Below are 19,276 nucleotides of genomic sequence, written 5' to 3'. Positions count from 1 at the left end.
TCCCCTATCCTGGGGAAAAGGTCTCTGCTATTCACCCTATCCATGCCTCTCATGATAATATAAACCTCTGATGCTCCAGGGAAAAACTGCCCCTGCTTATTCAGCCTCGCCTTTTAGCTCAAACCTTCCAACACTGGCAACATCCTTGCAAGTCTTTTCTGAACCCTGTCAAGTTTCACAGCATCCTTCCTTTGGCAGGAATGCTAGAATCAAATGTAGTATTCCAAAGGTGGCCTAACCAATGTCCTGTACTACCGCTCTTTTGATCTCATCTAAGTAACTGATAAAAATTGCAAAAAGTAAAGAGCCCAGCACAGCTCCCTGAGGGAAGTACTTGCTACAATCTGTCAATTAGAAAATGCCCATTTTAACACATTCCAAGGTCACAAATTAGTCTGGACACATTAACAATACCAAGTCCAGTATAGCCTGCTTGCAGGTCAATTTGAAAAAAAGCAGCCACTTTAAGAAATTCTTGAAAGAGTTCCATAAACTCATCAACTAGGCCATTATTACCAAATTTTTCCAGTTTGTATGTCATTTAAAATATATTACCACCAACCCCTTACTAAAAGTACAAATATTTCTTGTGTACTTCTAAAGCATGGTTACTGTTTGAAATCCTATAGGTCACTACCACTATGACTTCTTCCTCCCACTATTCTTTACCTCCAGTCAAACTGATGATATGTCCTGATGTTCTGAACCAAGGTCATCTCCAACTTTTGCATTAACACCATCTTTGATTACATGTACTTCTCCTTTCTCTCAATTAGCCTCATATTCTTAAGTATAATATACCATTCAAAATTCAGGAATCAATTTTTACTGTTCTGCATGCACATCGCTGTAATTGCTATCAGATCATACTCTTGTCAACATGTGTTTATTTATTAAAATTGTTTTGCATATTATAGACCTCTTGGGGATGAGTGACCATAATATGATGGTATTCTTTATCAAGGAGGAGAGGTAGTGGATTCGGAGGCTAGGGTCCTAAAGTTTCATAAGGCAAACTACAATGGTGTGAAGCATTTGAGTTGGCTACGGGACACTGGGGAATGGCAATGCAAGGACTGTCTGTGGATAGGCAATGGCAAACATTCAAAAGAATGGATGGATAAATTACACAAGTCATTTATTTCTTGTCTGGCACATGAGTGCAAAGAGAACAGTAGCCAAAAAGGGACACAAGAGTAATCAGAGATAGTATTAGATGCAAAAAGAAAGTACACAAACTGGGAAGAGAAAAAAAACAGACCTGAAGATTGAGAACAGTTTAGAAGTCAGCAAACAAGGACCAAGTGATTGATTAAGAGGAGATGAAGCAGCATGAGTTCAAGTTTGTGCAGAACATAAGAATTGACTGTAAAACTTATCATACCTACGAAAAGAGAAAAGGATTATTGTAATGGACGTATATGAGTTTTCAGTCAGAAAGGGGGGAATTTATAGCAGGAAACAAAAGAAGTGGATGACAAACTAAATTCATACTTTGCTTCTGTTTCACCAAGGAAGACACATGTAAAGTACCACGGATGATGGTGTAGACAGGTTTTAGTGAGGGGGAAGAACTAAAACAAATCTGTATTAATAGAGAAATGGTATTGGAGAAATTAATGGGACAAATTCCCAGAGCATTTAAAGGAAGTGACTCTAGAAATACTGGATACGTCAACAGTTCTTTGGACTCTTTAGATTCTGGAATAGTTCGTACAGATTTGAGGGTAGTTAATGTAACGCCACTATTTAAAAGGAGGCAATGTTCAAAAAAGGAAGCACAGACCAAAAAACCCTGACTTCTGCTGTTGGGAAGATGCTGGTATTCATCATCAGTTTTATTTGATTTGATTTATTTATTGTCATGTGTATTGTAACAAAATACAGGGAGTGAAAGTGTTTATATAGTGCGACTACTCTCCAGCGCCATCTTAAAACACAGAAAATTAAACCAAAATATGGAATATAAAGGCAGGAAAAGAAAGAAAAAGAAAAATTGTTCAATTTTACTCGTTAAGTGCTGAACCATATACCATTGGCCTGTTGGCCAAGCATGAATCCTTTTGCCACGCTGCTGCAATGAAAGTCACCACCTTGCCTCCACTGATGCCCTTGGCACTCAACTCTCACTGGACCTTGCTAATTCAGATGCCACCAGGTACTGCATTGGCCCAAATTTGACTCCACCACTGCTATGAGTCAGCTTCGGGTCCACCTCACCAATGCAGCCACTGGATCTCATACTGAGCCCAAACTCACCTCCATGAATCTGCACTGGATGCAGATGCCTCCAGGAACCCAGACTCCAGAGTGGTAAGCCTGTGGAGTTCACTACCAGAGAAAGTGATTGAGGCCAAAACATTGTGTGCTTTAAAAAGTGGTAGCTACAGCTCATGGCTAAAGGGATCAAGGGATAGAGGGAGATGGTGGGATTAAGGTATTAAGCTCAATGATCTGCCAGGATCATACTGAATGGTGGAGCAGGCTTAAAGAGTGGATTAGCCCTACACCTGCTTGTATCTTCCATATATCTATGCAGAAAGCAGACGAGTGTTGCCCTCTTGAACTGCTACAATCCATTTGCTCTAGGAAAACTCAATGTCATTATGGAAGCAGCTACAGGATTCTGACTCAACAAACAAATTGCAATATATTTCCAAGTCAGGATGGTGAGCGGCTTTGAGGGGAACTTGCAGGTAGTGGTGCTCCAATGGGTCTACTGTTCTTGTCTTTCTAGGTGGTAGTACTCAAGAGGTGCTGCTGAAACTGCCTTGGTGAATTTCTGCAGTGTATCTTGTAAATGGTATGCAATGTTGCTGCTGAACAATGTTGGTGGCAAACAGACATTGGTGGATATGGTGCCAAATTCAGCATACTGCTGTGTCCTGGATATGGTCAAGCTTTGAGTGTTGCTGGAGCTGTACTCATCCTGGAGTGTGGGAAGCATTCATTCATTCTCCTGACCCGTGCTTGTATTTGGAACAGGCTTTGGGGAGTCAGGAGGTGAAATACAAGATTCTGCGCCTCTGACTTGCTTTTGGAGCGACAGTACTTTTGGATAGTCCAGTCAGTTTCTGGTCAACAGTAATCCCCAAGAAGTTGATAGTGGAGGATTCAGTGATATCAAGAGGTGATAGTTAGACTCTCTTGCTGGAGATGGTCATTGTCTGTTATTGAAGTGTGAATGCTAGTTTTCACATGTCAGTCCAAACCTGGACATTGCCCAGGCCTTGCTGGATTTGGACATGGATGGCTTCAGTAGGAGTCTTTGTGAATGGTGCGAACATCACCACTTCTGACTTTGCAGTGGAAGGAAAGGTCGCAGATGAATCAGCTGAAGATGGCTGTCGGTCAATGAGTATCTATGAAGAACTCACTCTCTTTCTGTCTCGGAGGTGAGAGCACCACCCACTAAGCCAAAACAAAACAAATGTGCTGCACAAGTAAAACTCTTTACTTGGTTCATCTTGATGCATGCAACCAGAAAATTAAATCTTTAACAGGTTCATGACAAATCAGTGGCCATTTCCCATTTCTACTTTAATTCTTTTCACTGGCATAGACCCTGGACCAAAAAACTTTTAAATTTGAAATTTATATAAAACATGGCTTGCTCTCTACAGTTAGTTTCAGAAGCATAATAAATAGCTGTTATGATAACTCTATTACATCATTACATATATCTTTCAAGGACATAGTCCAGTCATTACAGCAGAATATGTAATATTATATATATAAAGGAAGGCATTCTAACCATATTTAAAAGAACTGGGGTGAGTCTAAGCATCCCTTGCTCAAGAATGAGGCCTCTGTGCAAGAGTTCAACTTCAATTCTATCCGAGATACTTCGTGAAAACATTCTTGCACTTATAAATATGAAGGGGACCAAAAGATTGTGGGTTCAAGTTCCACATCAGGAACTTGAGCCACAAAGTCTAAGGAGACATTCCAATACAGCATTGAATATGTGCAAAATTGTTGGTCATTTTTTTCCAACCAGAAAGTGATGTTCATTAGTCTGCCTCATTTAGGTGGACATAAAAAGGTCACAAAGATACTATTTCAACATTAGGTGCTATTATCTGGTTGTCACATTGCTCTCTGGGGAACCTGCAGCACCAAATGTTAAAAAAAAAGACATTTCTTTGGTTGCAAAGCACTCTCGGATATCCATCATAGAAGGCACAGTATAAAAAACAAATTCATTGTTTCTTCCACATTAGTCTCATTTCTACAGTCACCCAGCCCAAATAAACATCTGTAAAATTTACTGTACTTTTGTATACATAGATAAGTAAAAAAATGCATTACTTGCACATAATTGTATCAGCACAAGCTAACAGAAAGTAGAGGAAGAGCAAAATTATTCACTCATTCTAGCATAGTAGTGTAAGTTTATAGTTTCAATATCTTTTGTTGACTATGAGCTGCAGAATGAGAACACATGCGTTTGATTCTATGGTGTTTGGCTTATACAAATAGCAGCTGTTTACCCTAGGTCATGCTGACAAGCTGGTTTGCTAATATTGGCTAGAGATTAGGGTTTTAAAAAAGTCACCCATGCTTTGAATTAATACTATTTTGTGCCCACAAGTAGGACCCGGGTTTAATGTCTCAGCTGCACCCCCTCTGTGCTGCAATTTGGTGTGCCACCTTGTGCACTCAGGCTTCTGGACAGGAGAGTGAAACCATGACATTTTGACTCAAGAGACAGAAGTGTGACACAACTAACCATGGCTGAAAACAAATGCTCCAAGTTGTTAGTTACAACTAAAATCAGGAAAAAGATAGTGCAAAAGATCATAACGATATCACGGATAACAGAGTTATGCCACTGCTATGGATATACATTACCATACACTCAAGTCTTACGTACCAGCATTGTCTTCCCATTCCCTGGTGGGCCAAATAGCAGCAATCCCCGAGCAGGAGCTCTGAGTCCAGTGAACAACTTACATGAAGGAAAAGGCAAAAGAGAAAAAACAAAATTAAAATACTGACAGAAAAGTGAACCACTTCTCACATTAGACATCTCCAACAACAGACAGGGAGGTTATTAATGAAAGGAACTCCATTTAAAAACAAAAGTCTTTAACATAATGTGAAAGTGGCATCTTGAAACATTGCAGCCAATGAATTACTTTTAAACTGCAGTGTTTTCATAGGAAAACAAAGTAGTTGATTCGATCACATTTGCTGTGCACTTATTGCGCAAACCACCTCACTTCCCTCCACCACCAGAATGAGGACCAGCTTTCAAGAGCAGGTCCTTAGCACGTTTAGTCATTGGAATAGTTCCAAAATATAAGAGGGATAGGGCCCAGCAAATAAAAACACAAGCAGAACACAAATAAAACCCCCTATCTTACTGGAGTTCCAGCTGAAAATCCAACTGGAGTTCCAGTATAAACATAAGATAATCACAAAAAATCCAAGCGATTCAGAAGAAACTTCGTTACCTAGGGAGTGCTCAAAATGTGGAGCACACACAGTAGTTTAAGTGAATTGTATAATTATATTTGGAAAGGAATACAAAATGAATAATTAAAGCAGAAATGAACACAAGAATATGCTTTTAGGGTTGGATGAAGGAGGGTGGGAAGAGGCTCATTTCAAGCATAAACATTGGTAAAGATTGGTTAGGCTAAAAGGCCTATTCCCATACTATGCATTCAATGCAATTGTAAACAAGAACTTCTGAAAAAAATTGAAACTTTTAAAAAAGCTGCATATTTTAAAGAGAGCTTTCAATATAAAACCAGTTATCAAGAGATAATGAACTTGCAGCTAATAGGATGGTGAATAGAAATTCAACAACCTTCAAAAACAAAATTGGATAAATGATTGAAGCTGGAAAAATTTGCAGAGATATGAGAAAATATGAAGGACTAAACAAAGGTTGATTTCGTCCTTCATATTTTCTCATTTCTCTGCAATTTTTCTGCTGCCTCATTTATCCAATTTTGATTTTGAAGGTTGTTGTTGAATTTCTATTCACCATCTTATTAGCTGCAAGTTCAACTTGGTAGAGACTTCAAAGAATTAAATGGAGTAATTTTCTTCCCCCTTTAAACAAAAGATTACTTAAAACAATGTATAAATTTTCTCCCATGTCCTTTTCCTGGATAGAAAGTACTACCTTTTCTCTTCACTGCACAATCATCCATTACATATGATAGACTCAGTCTAAGTTTTGTCTTAATTTTATGTTCTATCCCTAATTGCAAAAATCTCATTTTGGATAAAGGCTTGCATGCACTCCATGGAACAGGATATTGCATGAAAACCACTTCCACCATTGTACATAGATCACTAGTGTGGGAAATATAAATAAAGTCTCAACCAGAGTAGCTTATTTAAGGTTGGCCTTGAAGGGGACCTTACTTAGTAAGTGTTATAAATGCTTCCAAACACAAGTGGCTCAAGTGGGAAAATAAAAGATGGCCTATCTTGAAGGACCTAAAATTTCACCTAAGTATGAAATCAAAAGTTGACAGAGCGCAACAAAGTACCACAAACATTCTCAGGTGGGTGCATTTTGCTTACCTCAGGCCTAAGAGATGGAAGAATGACAATCTCTTGCAACGCCTGCTTTGCCAGCTCTTGCCCAGCAATATCTTCAAAACGGACGGATGGTGCACTAAATAAGAGATGTTATATTTGCCATCAATTCATTGGCACTCACCTAGGCTCTTCAGTTATTTTTCTTTTAACAAAGATTGCCTCTGAATATGGGGTCCATCTGTCTCCACTCTGCTGATTCACTTACTCCCAATACACCCACTAGGATACTTCCACTTGTACTACCAGGCAACAAGATTAATTCTGTATAAACTCATGCACCAAAGACATGCATTAAGATTCTCAGCATATATAAAACCTTTAATATTTTCCCTGATTTGTCTCCAAATCACAACATAGTACATTCTCTCAACTAAAGTTTCTTTAGACATCAAATACACTGATATAATTCAGCAACTAGAGATGGGCGATTAATATTGGCCATGCCGGTCATAAAATACAGTTCACTGGATGAAGTTAAAAGTACAAAATACCAGGTGTCAACAACACCGAAGAGAACACAGATCATCTTTGTACAGTACCACAGAATAATCTTTAGAACTACTGAAGAAGTTCAACAAGAACTTGGTTTAAATCTATCCAAAATAGATGCCCATCTCTGGAACTGCTGCACTGTACTGACGTAGTACACTGTATGAAGTACAAGAAATGGTCTATCCTTGGCATCAGATTTAAAATTAGAAGAGAGCTAGGCATTTTACAAAACTGAGCACTAACATCAAAAAGGTCCCCTGATGCAATTACAGTTATGTTTTCCACCTGTATGTATAATGCAACCAAAATCCATGACATACAACACAAATTTACCTGTCCACAACTTCATTCAAAATTAGGTTTGCCAGCTTGCTATCAACATTTCGAAAATTTTTCAAATCCTTCTTCTTTCGAGGAGTTGCACTAGGAGTGGTAGGTTTGTTTGGTCTGACGGTGTTTTTTGTACTTGCAACCTGTTTAAAAAAAAAATGCAGTTTGAGCATATATCAACAAACCTTGAAGCAAGAGTGGTATACCTCTCAAAACTAAGTCAGTCTCCTAAGTGCAAAGTCCTTTGGTTCTGGATCACCGATTTTGTAATTTCCTCCATCCATATAACCCTCTGCCTGACTGAAACCCCCTGCAGATCTACAGCCCTTCAACTCTGGTGTTGAAAAGTATATATATATGCATATATTAAGATTTGGGTCTTTAAAAAAGTGGCAGGTGGATGTGGGTCAGTTTTGTGAAGGTTTGTTTTAAGAAAAATAAAGATCAGGAAATCATTTGGAAGTGACCCAAATATATCTGTTCCAAGAAAGCATGCAACTGAAAGAACCTCCTCTCATGTAAATGGATGAAACGTTTGTTTTTGAGTTTACAACAGATCAGAAAACCATCTGTTTAGATTTGACTTCAAAAACAGAAAGTTCACAGATTTAGTTCAGAAAAATCAGGAGTTCAGTTCAGAGAGAGGGTAGTTGAGGCAGAGAACCTCAACCTTTAAGAAGTACTTGGATGAGCACTAAGTGCTGTAACATTCAAGGCTATGGGCCTAGTAATAGCTACTAGTACATTTTGGCAGTATAGATTTGATGAGCTGAAAGGCCTCTTCTCTACTGTTTGATTCCATAAGGGAGAACAGTTTCTCCTAGTAGAAGAATCAGCTTTTTACTCAGAGTAACCAGTCACTGTTAATGAAGTATTTTATTTTTGTATAGTTTCTAAGCCATGAGAGCTTGGATAGAAACCAAATGTCAGAACTAAAAAAATGTTTAGACTAAAAATGAATTGTAAAATTGTCTCCACAGGCCTAGAAGAAACTTGGAGGAGCCAGTTCAGGAAAAACCTGAACAATCAATATATGGGTGAAGTTTCTCTGGAACTCCATATCTGTATGAAGAAAAAGTACAGACGAAAAAATCTTACAAGTTGTTTTGCTATTTGGCTTAATATCTTTCTAACTGTTTTAAGATTTGTTTGATTTCTTTCCCCCCCCCCCGCCGTTTTTAATGCTGCTTTGTTAAGGAACACCTGCAGCATTGTGTAAATACGTTTCAGTGACTGACCACTGTGGTAAACAACTGAAAACAAAAGCAATCAGGTTTCATCCAAGAATTAGATAAACCTAGTATTACCATCTGACGGATTGTCATATTCTCTCTAGTTGCCATGAAACCACAACTGCCTTCAAATCTGCAAAATCCTCCAAAAGCCCAATACAAATCAGGCAAAGTCAACATGTTTTGAGAGAGAGAGAAATTACATTCAATAATTTCACTGGATTTCTTTGAAGAAATAGCAAGCAGGGTGGACTAAAGGAAACGAGTAGATGTATTTGCATTTCCAAAAAACATCTGCTAAGTTGTCACATACATGCTTACTGCAGAAGAGCTCAAAGAGTAGGCGTGATTTATCAGTATGGATAGATGTCTGGCTAACTGAAGGAAATGGAGTCAGGTTGTTTTCAGATCGGAAAACCGCCATTAGTAGAGTGCTGTAGTGATCTATGCTGCAGCCTCAATTATTTATGATCTATATTGAAATATTTAGATGAAGAAACAGACAGGATGGCAGCCATATCTGTGAATAATAAGGATAAATAGGGAAGTAAGCTGTGATGAAGATACAAAGATCTACAAAGGAATTTAGAGTGGGAAGACTTGGCAGATGAAACAATGTGGGAAAATGCGAAGTTGTCTACTTTAACATTAAGGATAGAAAAGTAAATCTTTTAAATACAGGAGAAACTATAAAACGCTGCAATACATAGGGATCTTGTCCCTGTACATGAATAACAAGTTATCATGCAGATAATAGTAAATAATAAGGAAAACAAATGGAATACTATTTTTTATTATAAGTAGGATGGAATTAAAAATAGGATATCTTGCCACAGCTGCACAGGATACTCATGAAACCAAATGGCATAGCGAGAACAGTTGTGATCTCTGAGAAGGACTGTACTTGCACTGGAAGACATTCAGAGAAAGCTCAGGAAAGCAGACTCTGAAATAAAAGGGCCTCTCTTATGAGGAAAGGTTGAGCAGGTTGGACTTGCACTCTTGCAGTTTAGAAGAATGAGAGATGCTCTTACTGGAATATACAAGATTTGGAGGTTGTTCAACTTGGTAGATGCTGAAGTCTCTCAGTTAAGGGGGAAATCAGGAGGAATTTATTCTCTCAGAACATCCTCGGTCTGTGGAATTCAATTCCACAGACAGTGAAGGCAGTTTTGAACATATTCAATGACCCAAAGTTAGATTTTTATCAACATACTGAACACTGGGACAAGTGGGAAAGTGCTACAAATCTGTTGGTGGCCTTATTCATACAGCACAGAAAAGGCTCTTCAGCCCAGCGAGCTGCACTGACATAACTATCATTAAAAATGCATTAACCCCAATTTCCTGCATTGGTCCCATTTCCTTGAATGTTACACAGTTGAAGCACTTATCCAAATCTTGGTTTTTAGGAACAGTTGTAAGGTTTCCAGCCACCATTACCTATCTGGCAGTGCATTCCAAATTTCCATTACCCACTGAGTGAAAACATATCTTTTCCCCCCCCAGATGTGCTCTGAATCTCCTGTCCCTTACCTGTAAGGCAATGCCCTGTCATAATTAACCCCCTCAACCAAATGGAAAAAGTTGCTCTCTACTCACCTTGTCCATACTCCTCAATCTTCTCTGCTCCAAAGAAAACAATCCAAAGCTATCTAGTCACTCCTTACAGCTCAATCACTCTATCCCAGGCAACACCCTGATGAACCTCCTCTGTACTGCTTCTAGTGTTATCACATCCTTCCTTGTGAGGTGACCAGAATTGCGTACAGTACTCCAGTTGTGGGCTGATGAACACACTGTACAACTTCAACATTGCCTCCTTGCTCTTATACTATGTCGTGACTGATGAAAGCAAGTGTCCCACATGCCTTCTTAACTATCCTATTCACATGCTCTACCAACTTCAGGGATCTGTGAATAATTACCCAAAGATGACTCTGTTCCTCTAAAAAGGCACAGAATGTCCTGCCATTCATTAGATATCCCTCATTGTGTTTCTTCTTCCAAAGTGCATTACTTCGCACTTATCAGGGTTCAATACTGTCATTGGTCTGCCATCTGACCAACTTCCTCAATAAATTCTACCCACCTTGGTGGCGTCTGCAAATTTGCTTAACATTCATCCCACAGTTTATCAAATGATGCAGTAAGCTTCATGGGTCAAATGACTTGCTGCTACTTCTATTTCTTATCATTTATAAACCTTTTCTTTTGCTTTGTAACCACATTAAATATACAGCCTGACCATCCAAATTTTCTACTTGCTTTCAGACCCACAAATGTCCTTTATTCCAGAAATTCCTCCACTCTATAATCCCCTCTTCCAACACTGCATTACATTTCTGGATTTCTTTACCCATCACTGGTGGCAGTGGCTGTGCCTTGGCCATCTGGAACCCAAAATTTTGGGCCTCTTTCTAAAACCCTATCTCCTCCCTGCTCTCCTGCTTTAGGGCACTCCTTAACTGCTCCAACTTTAAGCAAATTTTGTCACCTTATCCTTCTGTGACTATGTCAAGGTTTATCCAAAACATACATGTAGTGCTTGGGACACTATTCTTTTAAACACTATCACTCCACTTATAAATGGAAATAATCGTTATTGTATTTAAGTTAAAATGTGAAGACAGATTTTTCAGTTAATTTTAGGAAACGTTTAGCATAGGAGACCTCTTGCTTTGATTCATTCCCTAGAATACTGATATTATACAGTTCATCACTTCCGGCTTCCTCTAGGTCCTTATACATTCAAACCAGCCAGGACCTTTTAGTTCTAAATAAAAACCAAAAGAACTGCTGATGCTGTAAATCAAGAACAAAACCAAAGTTGCTGGAAAAGCTCAGCAGGTCTGGCAGCATTTGTGGAGAAAACAAACACACAGAGTTAACAGTTCTGAGGAAGGGTCATCAGACCCAAAACGTTAATTGTTTTCACCTTCACAGATGCTGCCAGACCTGCTGAGCTTTTCCAGCAACTTTGGTTTTGTCTTTTCTTAGTTCTATTACTTAGCACCAATTACCACTTTCAGTGAAGCATTCCCCATTCCAATAAGACCAAACTTTTATTGCTTCCATTACATTCTAGAACATATCTGGATATCATTGTCTCTGATTCACCAAGTCCACTTAGTCTATTCCCTATAGTATTTTGAATACCCATATCAAAAACGTTTTGCACGAAATATATTGACAAGCTGACAGAGGAGTGAGATCATTAGAAAGCTGTTATTTCAGTGGTCCAGTACAAGTAGGATAGCCAAATGGTTCTTCCTATGATTCAAGACAGTTCACAGTTAAAACGACCTGGTTACATCATACAAACATTCTGATGCCTTTAACATATAATTAGGTCAAATATCAAAGCAAGTTACTGACTTAAAGATAGTGAATTGCCAAACTGGAGAGAAGCACGGACATTTAAAAAACCCAACTTCTCCCCTCACGTCAAAAAATTGGAAGACCGTTTACCGAGTTCTTCAAGCAACATTTGGTGTAATCTGGTACTTCCTAAAATGTATTTCTACCATCCACCATACGTTTTTACATAAAGAAACTATGAAACTTACATATAGAATGTACCATTATGCTGTCTGTCACTCACACGGCAAAGACCCCCCCCCCAAAAAAGGTACAAGGTTAAAGATTTTCTGGAGCCAGATAGTAAAAGGCCCCAGTTCTAAACTTTGCTACCTTCCAATGTCTCTTTCATAAATGAGGCCCATCGGGCAATCAGTAGAACACATATGATGGATGTGTACGGGCAGGACAAAGAACATTCAAGTGCCCAATTTTGTTACCTTAGCAGTAGAGGTACTGGGTTGTGCTGGCAATCGTGAAGTCCCAGCACCGTTGGAGATTCCACTATGGCTCTGGGCCCTGTGGTGACCACGTTGCCCTGGGGAAGTGATTTTTGCTGTGTACTTGGAGCGGGGTAGGGAATTACTCGTGTGGGTCAAAGGATCCTTTTTCTTTGGGACAGCTCCACTTTCTAGAGACAAATAAAGACAGAACTGGATCAGAACAAAGACTATATGGTCACCGGTACTCTAAATACACTGTCATCTACTGTAAAATGTTACATTAAGAGGAATTGATACTAACGTTTAAAAATTGGAACATTGCAATACAGTTTTGTAGCAGCAGATGGTGATGTTGAGTGCTCTTGTAGATGCACTTGTCTTTCAGAAAAGAAATTTTGCAGCATATTTCTACAAATTTGAAGTTTTCATTTATGCCTTTTAAAGTGATCCAACTAGACAAGTACGGCAGAAGTTTAAAAGTTAAAGTGTAGTCAAAATCTGGCTCTGTACACACCTTGGGTATATTGACAACCAAATGCAAAACGAAGCAAATCCAACCTCAGCAGTAAAATCAAAATTTTGCTAACCTTTTTGGCAAACTTAAGCTATAATACTCTGCAGATGAATGTTCCACGAAGTCACTGGCAGTGTCCATCAGCCAGAAGCCTGATGAAGGTTCATCCAGAAAGTGATCTTAGGGCAATCCTTTAAATCAAACCTACACTACATTTACCATCTGGATGTTAGTGGTGAAAAGTACCATGCACCAACCATTTAACTATCAACAGCTCAATTATTGTGCTGTCTAAGATCAGAGCAACAGGAGCAGGCAATTAATCTGTACTCAATCATCTGTATCCTCATACATTAGGTTCATGCCCATATTTAATGGCAACCTTTTGCATCCTTTGGGTACTTACAGGAAACTGATATAGCAGTGGAGGAAATAAAAGAAAACGTTCTTGTTTAAATCAAATTAGGAAAAGTCATGAACAGAAAACCAGGTCAAGTCTCAAAAATGACAACCTTCACATCAGAACAGAAGTATACTACAGGTGCAAAAACAACTGTTTTTGTTTAGATTGGTGATATTGGGGTGCTTCAATGAGACAATTACCAACTGGGAAATAGAGTAAAGAAGTAAGTGAAATTTCTAAAATGAGAGAATTTCCTTGAACAGTGCGCTCTTGATTCAACCTGGAAGGAGAGTGTGTTGGGAAATAGGTGAGCCAACTGCAATTATCTGTGAAGTAGCACTTGAATTAAAGCGATCAAAATTTCGATGAGTAACGGAGAAGAGCAGAGACAAAAAGTAGAGTTTCTAAATTGGAAGGCTACCAATGGGATGAGATGAAATTGAGTTAGTCAGGAAAAACAATGGATGATCTTAAGGTGGCAATGTTTCAGATGTGGCCTAGGTACATTCCAACAATGACAATGATATTCAACCAAAACTGGATGAAAAGGCATTACAGAACATAATGATATCCATGTCAAATGAATTCTTGAAGCAAGCACCAGGCCAAATGCAATAAGCTGAGAGGAGGTGAAGGAAAAAGCAAAACAGCTAAAGACAGAATGAGAATAGAAAGGCAAGTCAACATAACAAAGAACCCCAAAATCTTCCAGTGAGAGGGTGAGTGGATCTTCTAAAAGGACAAAAGTTATATGTAGAGAGGCAAAACAGAGTATTCTTTCTCCCCTTTGTTTCCTCAAAAGGACAAACTGCAAGTTGTTAGAAGAGTGTCCAAAGGAGGTTCACATGAATGATTCTGGGAATTAAGTGCTTGTGACAAGAGGAACCATTGAGGATTCCAGGTCTGTACTTTGGAGTTTAAAATGTTTTTTTGAGGGGGGGTGGGATGGAGGTGGTAAAGAGGCAAAATTGGACCGAAAATTACATATCTGAGGCTTGGATAGAGCAGACGTGGAGATGTTGCTTTCATTAGAATGAGAGATTAGGACTGGAGAGCACAGCCTCAGAACGAAGGATCAATCTTTTAAAACTGAGATGAGGCATTTGTTCGGAGGGTAGTGAATTTGTGGAAATCATTGCCAGAGAAAGCTGTGAAGGCCAAACCACCAGATATATGTAAGACAGAGATAGACAAGTTCTTGATAATTAAGGGAATCAAGGGTTGGGGTGGGAGGAGAGAAAGACAGCAGGAAAATGGGGATGAGAAACACATCAGCCATGAACAAATAACACAGCAGATTGCATGGGCTAAATGGCTGAATTCTGTTCCTGTGATATGGAAGCCAATATTTCAGGTATAATCTTAAAAGTCATTACCTCTGAAAAGGCTGATTATGCTTTGAATGGATAACCTGTTTAAGCCAGCTGAAATCCAAGGTTGCTAAAGCAAGTGGGATTACAGATGGTGGGAGACATTGCTATTCCCTACATATGGGGGAGGCACCAGATGACTGGGCAGTGGCAAATGTGATAGTCTCTTTTAAGAAAGAGATAGAAGGACATCCCTAGTAACCACAGGCCGGTCAATCTAACAAAGAGATTTTAGAAAATAAAAATGGTGGTGGCGGTGGCAGGGGGAGCCCGGGGGAAGCACAGCCCAGCCAACACAGAGTTCCAGGAGATAAATTATGCTCGACCATTTCAATTTTTTAAAGTGAATTAACTGTAAAGATTGATGAAAAGATTGGATTAAAGCAGTGGATGTGTCTATATACTTTGCAAACAAAGTACAATGTGAAAAAGGTTGAATAATAAAAATAAGGCCCCATGGAAAAGGCTCAGTTTCTGCTAGGATAAAAAATGGCTTAAGAACAGAAAATAAAGTTGTAAATAGTTGTTTTGTCAGACTGAAGAATGTGGCAGGCAGCAACGTTATCCACAGTTCAGTATTTGTATTAATTGCATTTTACATCACGTACATAAAAATGATTTGACTATTGTGGTAGACAGCAACATCTCAACCTTTCAACGATGCTGAATTTGGAGGTTTGACAAACAGTAAAGATGATTCAAACTAAATAAAGTAGGGAATCAAAAGATCATAGAATGTGCAGACAATTAGCAGATGGAATTTAATATACAGAGTTGAGGTGGTTTGTTTTGACATAAAAAATAGGGAGAGGCACTATAATCTTAAATAACATGCAATGATAGTGATAAGAGGTTCATGAGTCAATCTCCTAAATTGGTAGAACAGAAGTCTACAGCACAGACAAAGGCTATTTGGCTCATCGCGCCAGTCTCAGTCAGAAAACAAAATCACTTAGCCATTCTAATCTCACTTTTCAGCACTTGGCCTATAGCTCTGTAAGCCTTGGCATCACAAGTACACATCTAAATACTTCAACGTTATGAAGGTGTTCTTCTCTACTATTTTACAGGCATGAGTTCCAAATTCCCACCGCCCTCTGACTGGAAAAACTTTTCCTCACACCCTCTCTAAACCTGCTGCCCCTTAGCTTAAAAGGGAGAGTAATTTACAAATACCTAGAGAATAGAGTGAGCAAATAGTAAAGGGTGCTTAGGTGCAGATATGGAAGAGCTTGTGAATATAAAGTGGGGTAAGATAATAATAAATCAGAATAAGACTGTTAAAACTTGATCTGGGAGATGGGTGGGAACTGATAACTCTCAGTTAGGAAAAGTGGTAATGGATGCAGTGAACATAATGTGGAGTAGAATAGGAAAGGTGAGAAACAAAAAACAAAGTTGCTGGAAAAGCTCAGCAGGTCTGGCAGCATCTGTGGAGGAGAAAGAGAGTTAACGTTTCGGATCCGTTGACCCGTCCTCAGAACCAGGAAGATGCTACCAGACCTGCTGAGCTTTTCCAGCAACTTTGTTTTTCATTCCTGATTCACAGCATCTGCAGTTCTTTTGGTTTTTATTTAGGAATGGTGAGGAATTGGGAGTTTAAGGCAAGAGGCTACCGTATGATCAGTGGGTGCAGGACTTCAAAAGTGGGGATAAGGTAGGCAAACTGGTGGGAACACATCAGCATCAATTTTACATAGCAAATAATTGTTGCATGACTTTTCAGCTCAACATTAAAACCAACATTACTCAAATTCTGCTGTCCAGGATTTTATTGTTTATGACTGTACAGAATTGTGTTTCCCCTCCCCCCCACACCCAGTGTACATCTAAAATAGTTCTCACCTCCAACACCTTCCCCACGAGTTATCATTTATATAGTCATTCTTACACAACTGCTGTGTCAGCACATTAAACCCTTCCCTCTCCTGACAGCTAGTTAACAGTGTCTTGACTTCAATCACACTTAAAATGAAACATCCTGTAAATTTAACAGCAATGCATTTAATTCAAGGAATAACTACTAACATTTGGAACACATTATATGCCATTACCCTGCAAATCACGAATGTTGTTAGAGGTAGAGGTAATAGGTTTCTCTAAAATTGAGTCACTTGTAAATAATACAAGCTGATCTACTGTATATTTAACCAAGATGTGTTTTTTTTTTCAAACTTTCACTGCTAGTACAGATTTTTGATCAGTCTATGGATCTTGTGTCAGTCATAGCCAAGTTGCATTAAACCCAGCATACGTGCATAAAATGTACATTCATTATAGGCAAAGCATTTTCTGTTTGCCAAAAAGTATATTATAAACAAAAGGCAAAATGGTCAAATAAGCACTAATATTTCTCAGATAATTATAACCTACAAAAGAAAGATTCTATTCTCCCAACCACAAAATATAGAATCATAAATTTGTGATACAAAAGGAGACTATTTGGACCTCTGTGGCTGTAACATCTTTTTCGAAAAGAGAACTAGTTAGTCCTATTAAACAAAAAAAGTTGCTGGCAAAGCTCAGCAGGTCTGGCAGCAGTTGTGAAGAATAAAAAGTTAACGTTTCAGGTCCAGTGACCCTTCCTCAGAACTGATGGAGGCTGGGAAAACTTCAGGTTACACACAGAAAATAGGGCGGTGAGTGGGGTAGGGAGTAAACATTAGGATAGACCCTGAAGAGAGGAGGACAGTTGGACGTTCAAAGGGGTTGCTAATGATCAGGCTGCAAAGGTGAATAGTTGTTAATGGGGACTATTGGTGACTAACAATAGTCAGTGTGTAGCGTGTAAAGGCAGGCTATGTGATAAGAAGACCTGGCGTGTGGAGATGGGGGCTGGGACATGGGAGAGTTTAGACCCTAAAATTACTGCATGTTGTTATTAAAATTGTTAAACATGCCAGTTACCCATAGCCCTACAGATTTCTTAACCTTCAAGCTTATAGCCGAGAAGTGTCAGTGCCATATAATGGCAATCCCTTACTGTCCTTAAACTGGCTGGCTTTTCAGGCCATTTCAGAGGTCAGATAAGAGCCAATCACAAGATCATAACCATTAAAGGACTGCTAAATTTCTTTCCTAAAAAGATTTTAAAAAATTAGTTCATTTTTTAATAAGTGATAAATTATATTGTTAAGAGATCACAATCAATGACAGGTTTTGAATTCATGTCTCAAGGTCATATGTTCATACCTCTGGGCTACTAGTTCAATAACCTACGATGCTACCATTCCTCTTTGTAATTTACTATTAACCTGCTTTCTTTTCGCAGGCAGTGTATTCCACATTATAACTCATTGACTAAAATGATTCTTACCTTAAAGTCTGGTTCCTTCAGCCACTGGAAACAATTTTTCCTCATTTAGCAAGATTAACCCTTCATGACCTTGATGGCTTGCACAAAAGCTCCATAAATAGGTATTTCTAACTAACCCCACAAGACCTTCAACCAACAGTCAAATTACAATAGCAGCCATCTGGTTTTCTGGCAATTGCTCATCCTTGCGATATGGTGTCACTTTTAGGGTTAATCCATTGATTCCATTCGCCCGGCGTGGAGCAGCAAGGGAAGGAACTTGGGCTGGGAAAACATTAGTACTATGCTGGATTATCAGCATTCAACTCTGATATGACATCACTCCTTTTGAACATGACATTGGCAAGGTGACACATGAGTATCATCCTTTAATCATATGGAACACTGTATACAATCTATTTTGACAAGGCAACTGCATTTGAGGAAAATATATATATGTATGTTCTTTAATAAATCAAATGGTTTTCCATCTAATAGAACCATTGTTTTGTTGATCAGAGGAACCCACCTGACTGGATCCGTGCACTAGGGCACGGCGGACCTGGGCTGTCTCTACACACCTCCCTCTCGGGCTTGGAAAACCTCGCGCATGCTAGCATCTGCTCTATACAACACAATAAGTGGGCACAAACAACAACAAAAACAAAATAAGTACAGACAGAGTAAACAAGTTAAATAGATCGTGCTAGAGAGAGAGCTTTGAAGTGAATGGATATAATATTAAAATAACAAACTTGGGAGTGAGATTTCATACAACTCCTATCAATCTTTACTTTTGAGGGTTTAAATGGTAGCAGTTAAGAGCCGAAGCTGATCAATGACCTGCATTTTCTTTCAACAAAAACCAGGAGGAATGGTTTTGGCAAAAGGTGCTAGGTAAGAATTTTTCAAATTAAAATAAGAATATCAGAGGATATCACAGAAGGTTTTCATTTTTAAATGCTCATTTTGTCCCAATAGTCAGTTCTACAAAGGATCCCCTACATCACACACCAAAAAGAAGGAGTTTTAAAACCTAGTTTCAACCCCAACTGAAAGTTTAAAATCTCTTATTAAATGTTTGTACAAAAACACTTTGCGTCAACTGAAGGGCAACTAGCCCCATACATCCTGGGTTGAGCAAGTGTATTGTTTACGCTATCTTACACATGAACTCCGACTTAATTACAGAAATTTCACTAGGTCTAAAACCTGGAAATTGCCACCCAATAATATGATAACTTCACCAATTGGACTATAGCTGTTTAAAGGT

At 38.8% G+C, this 19,276-nt stretch overlaps 1 protein-coding gene across 2 annotated transcripts in view; it reads right to left on the bottom strand.

The window, feature by feature from the left end:
• Nucleotides 1-19,276, bottom strand: part of spast (spastin) — a 73,109-nt gene that overhangs the window by 19,772 nt on the left and 34,061 nt on the right. Inside the window, exons 4-8 of one of the 2 annotated variants that reach the window (XM_048531033.2) lie at nucleotides 18,533-18,628; nucleotides 12,419-12,609; nucleotides 7,390-7,529; nucleotides 6,547-6,640; nucleotides 4,877-4,951 (exon numbers count right to left, since the gene is read on the bottom strand). In XM_048531033.2, the coding sequence (XP_048386990.1) occupies nucleotides 4,877-4,951; nucleotides 6,547-6,640; nucleotides 7,390-7,529; nucleotides 12,419-12,609; nucleotides 18,533-18,628 (596 nt within the window). The remainder of the gene's footprint in view (nucleotides 1-4,876; nucleotides 4,952-6,546; nucleotides 6,641-7,389; nucleotides 7,530-12,418; nucleotides 12,610-18,532; nucleotides 18,629-19,276) is intronic. The other variant, XM_048531034.2, reaches the window with a different exon arrangement.

The sequence above is a fragment of the Stegostoma tigrinum genome, chromosome 4 (assembly GCF_030684315.1).
Source record: "Stegostoma tigrinum isolate sSteTig4 chromosome 4, sSteTig4.hap1, whole genome shotgun sequence".
Lineage (NCBI taxonomy): Eukaryota > Metazoa > Chordata > Chondrichthyes > Orectolobiformes > Stegostomatidae > Stegostoma > Stegostoma tigrinum.
This window is presented reverse-complemented; position numbering and strand designations above follow the sequence as displayed.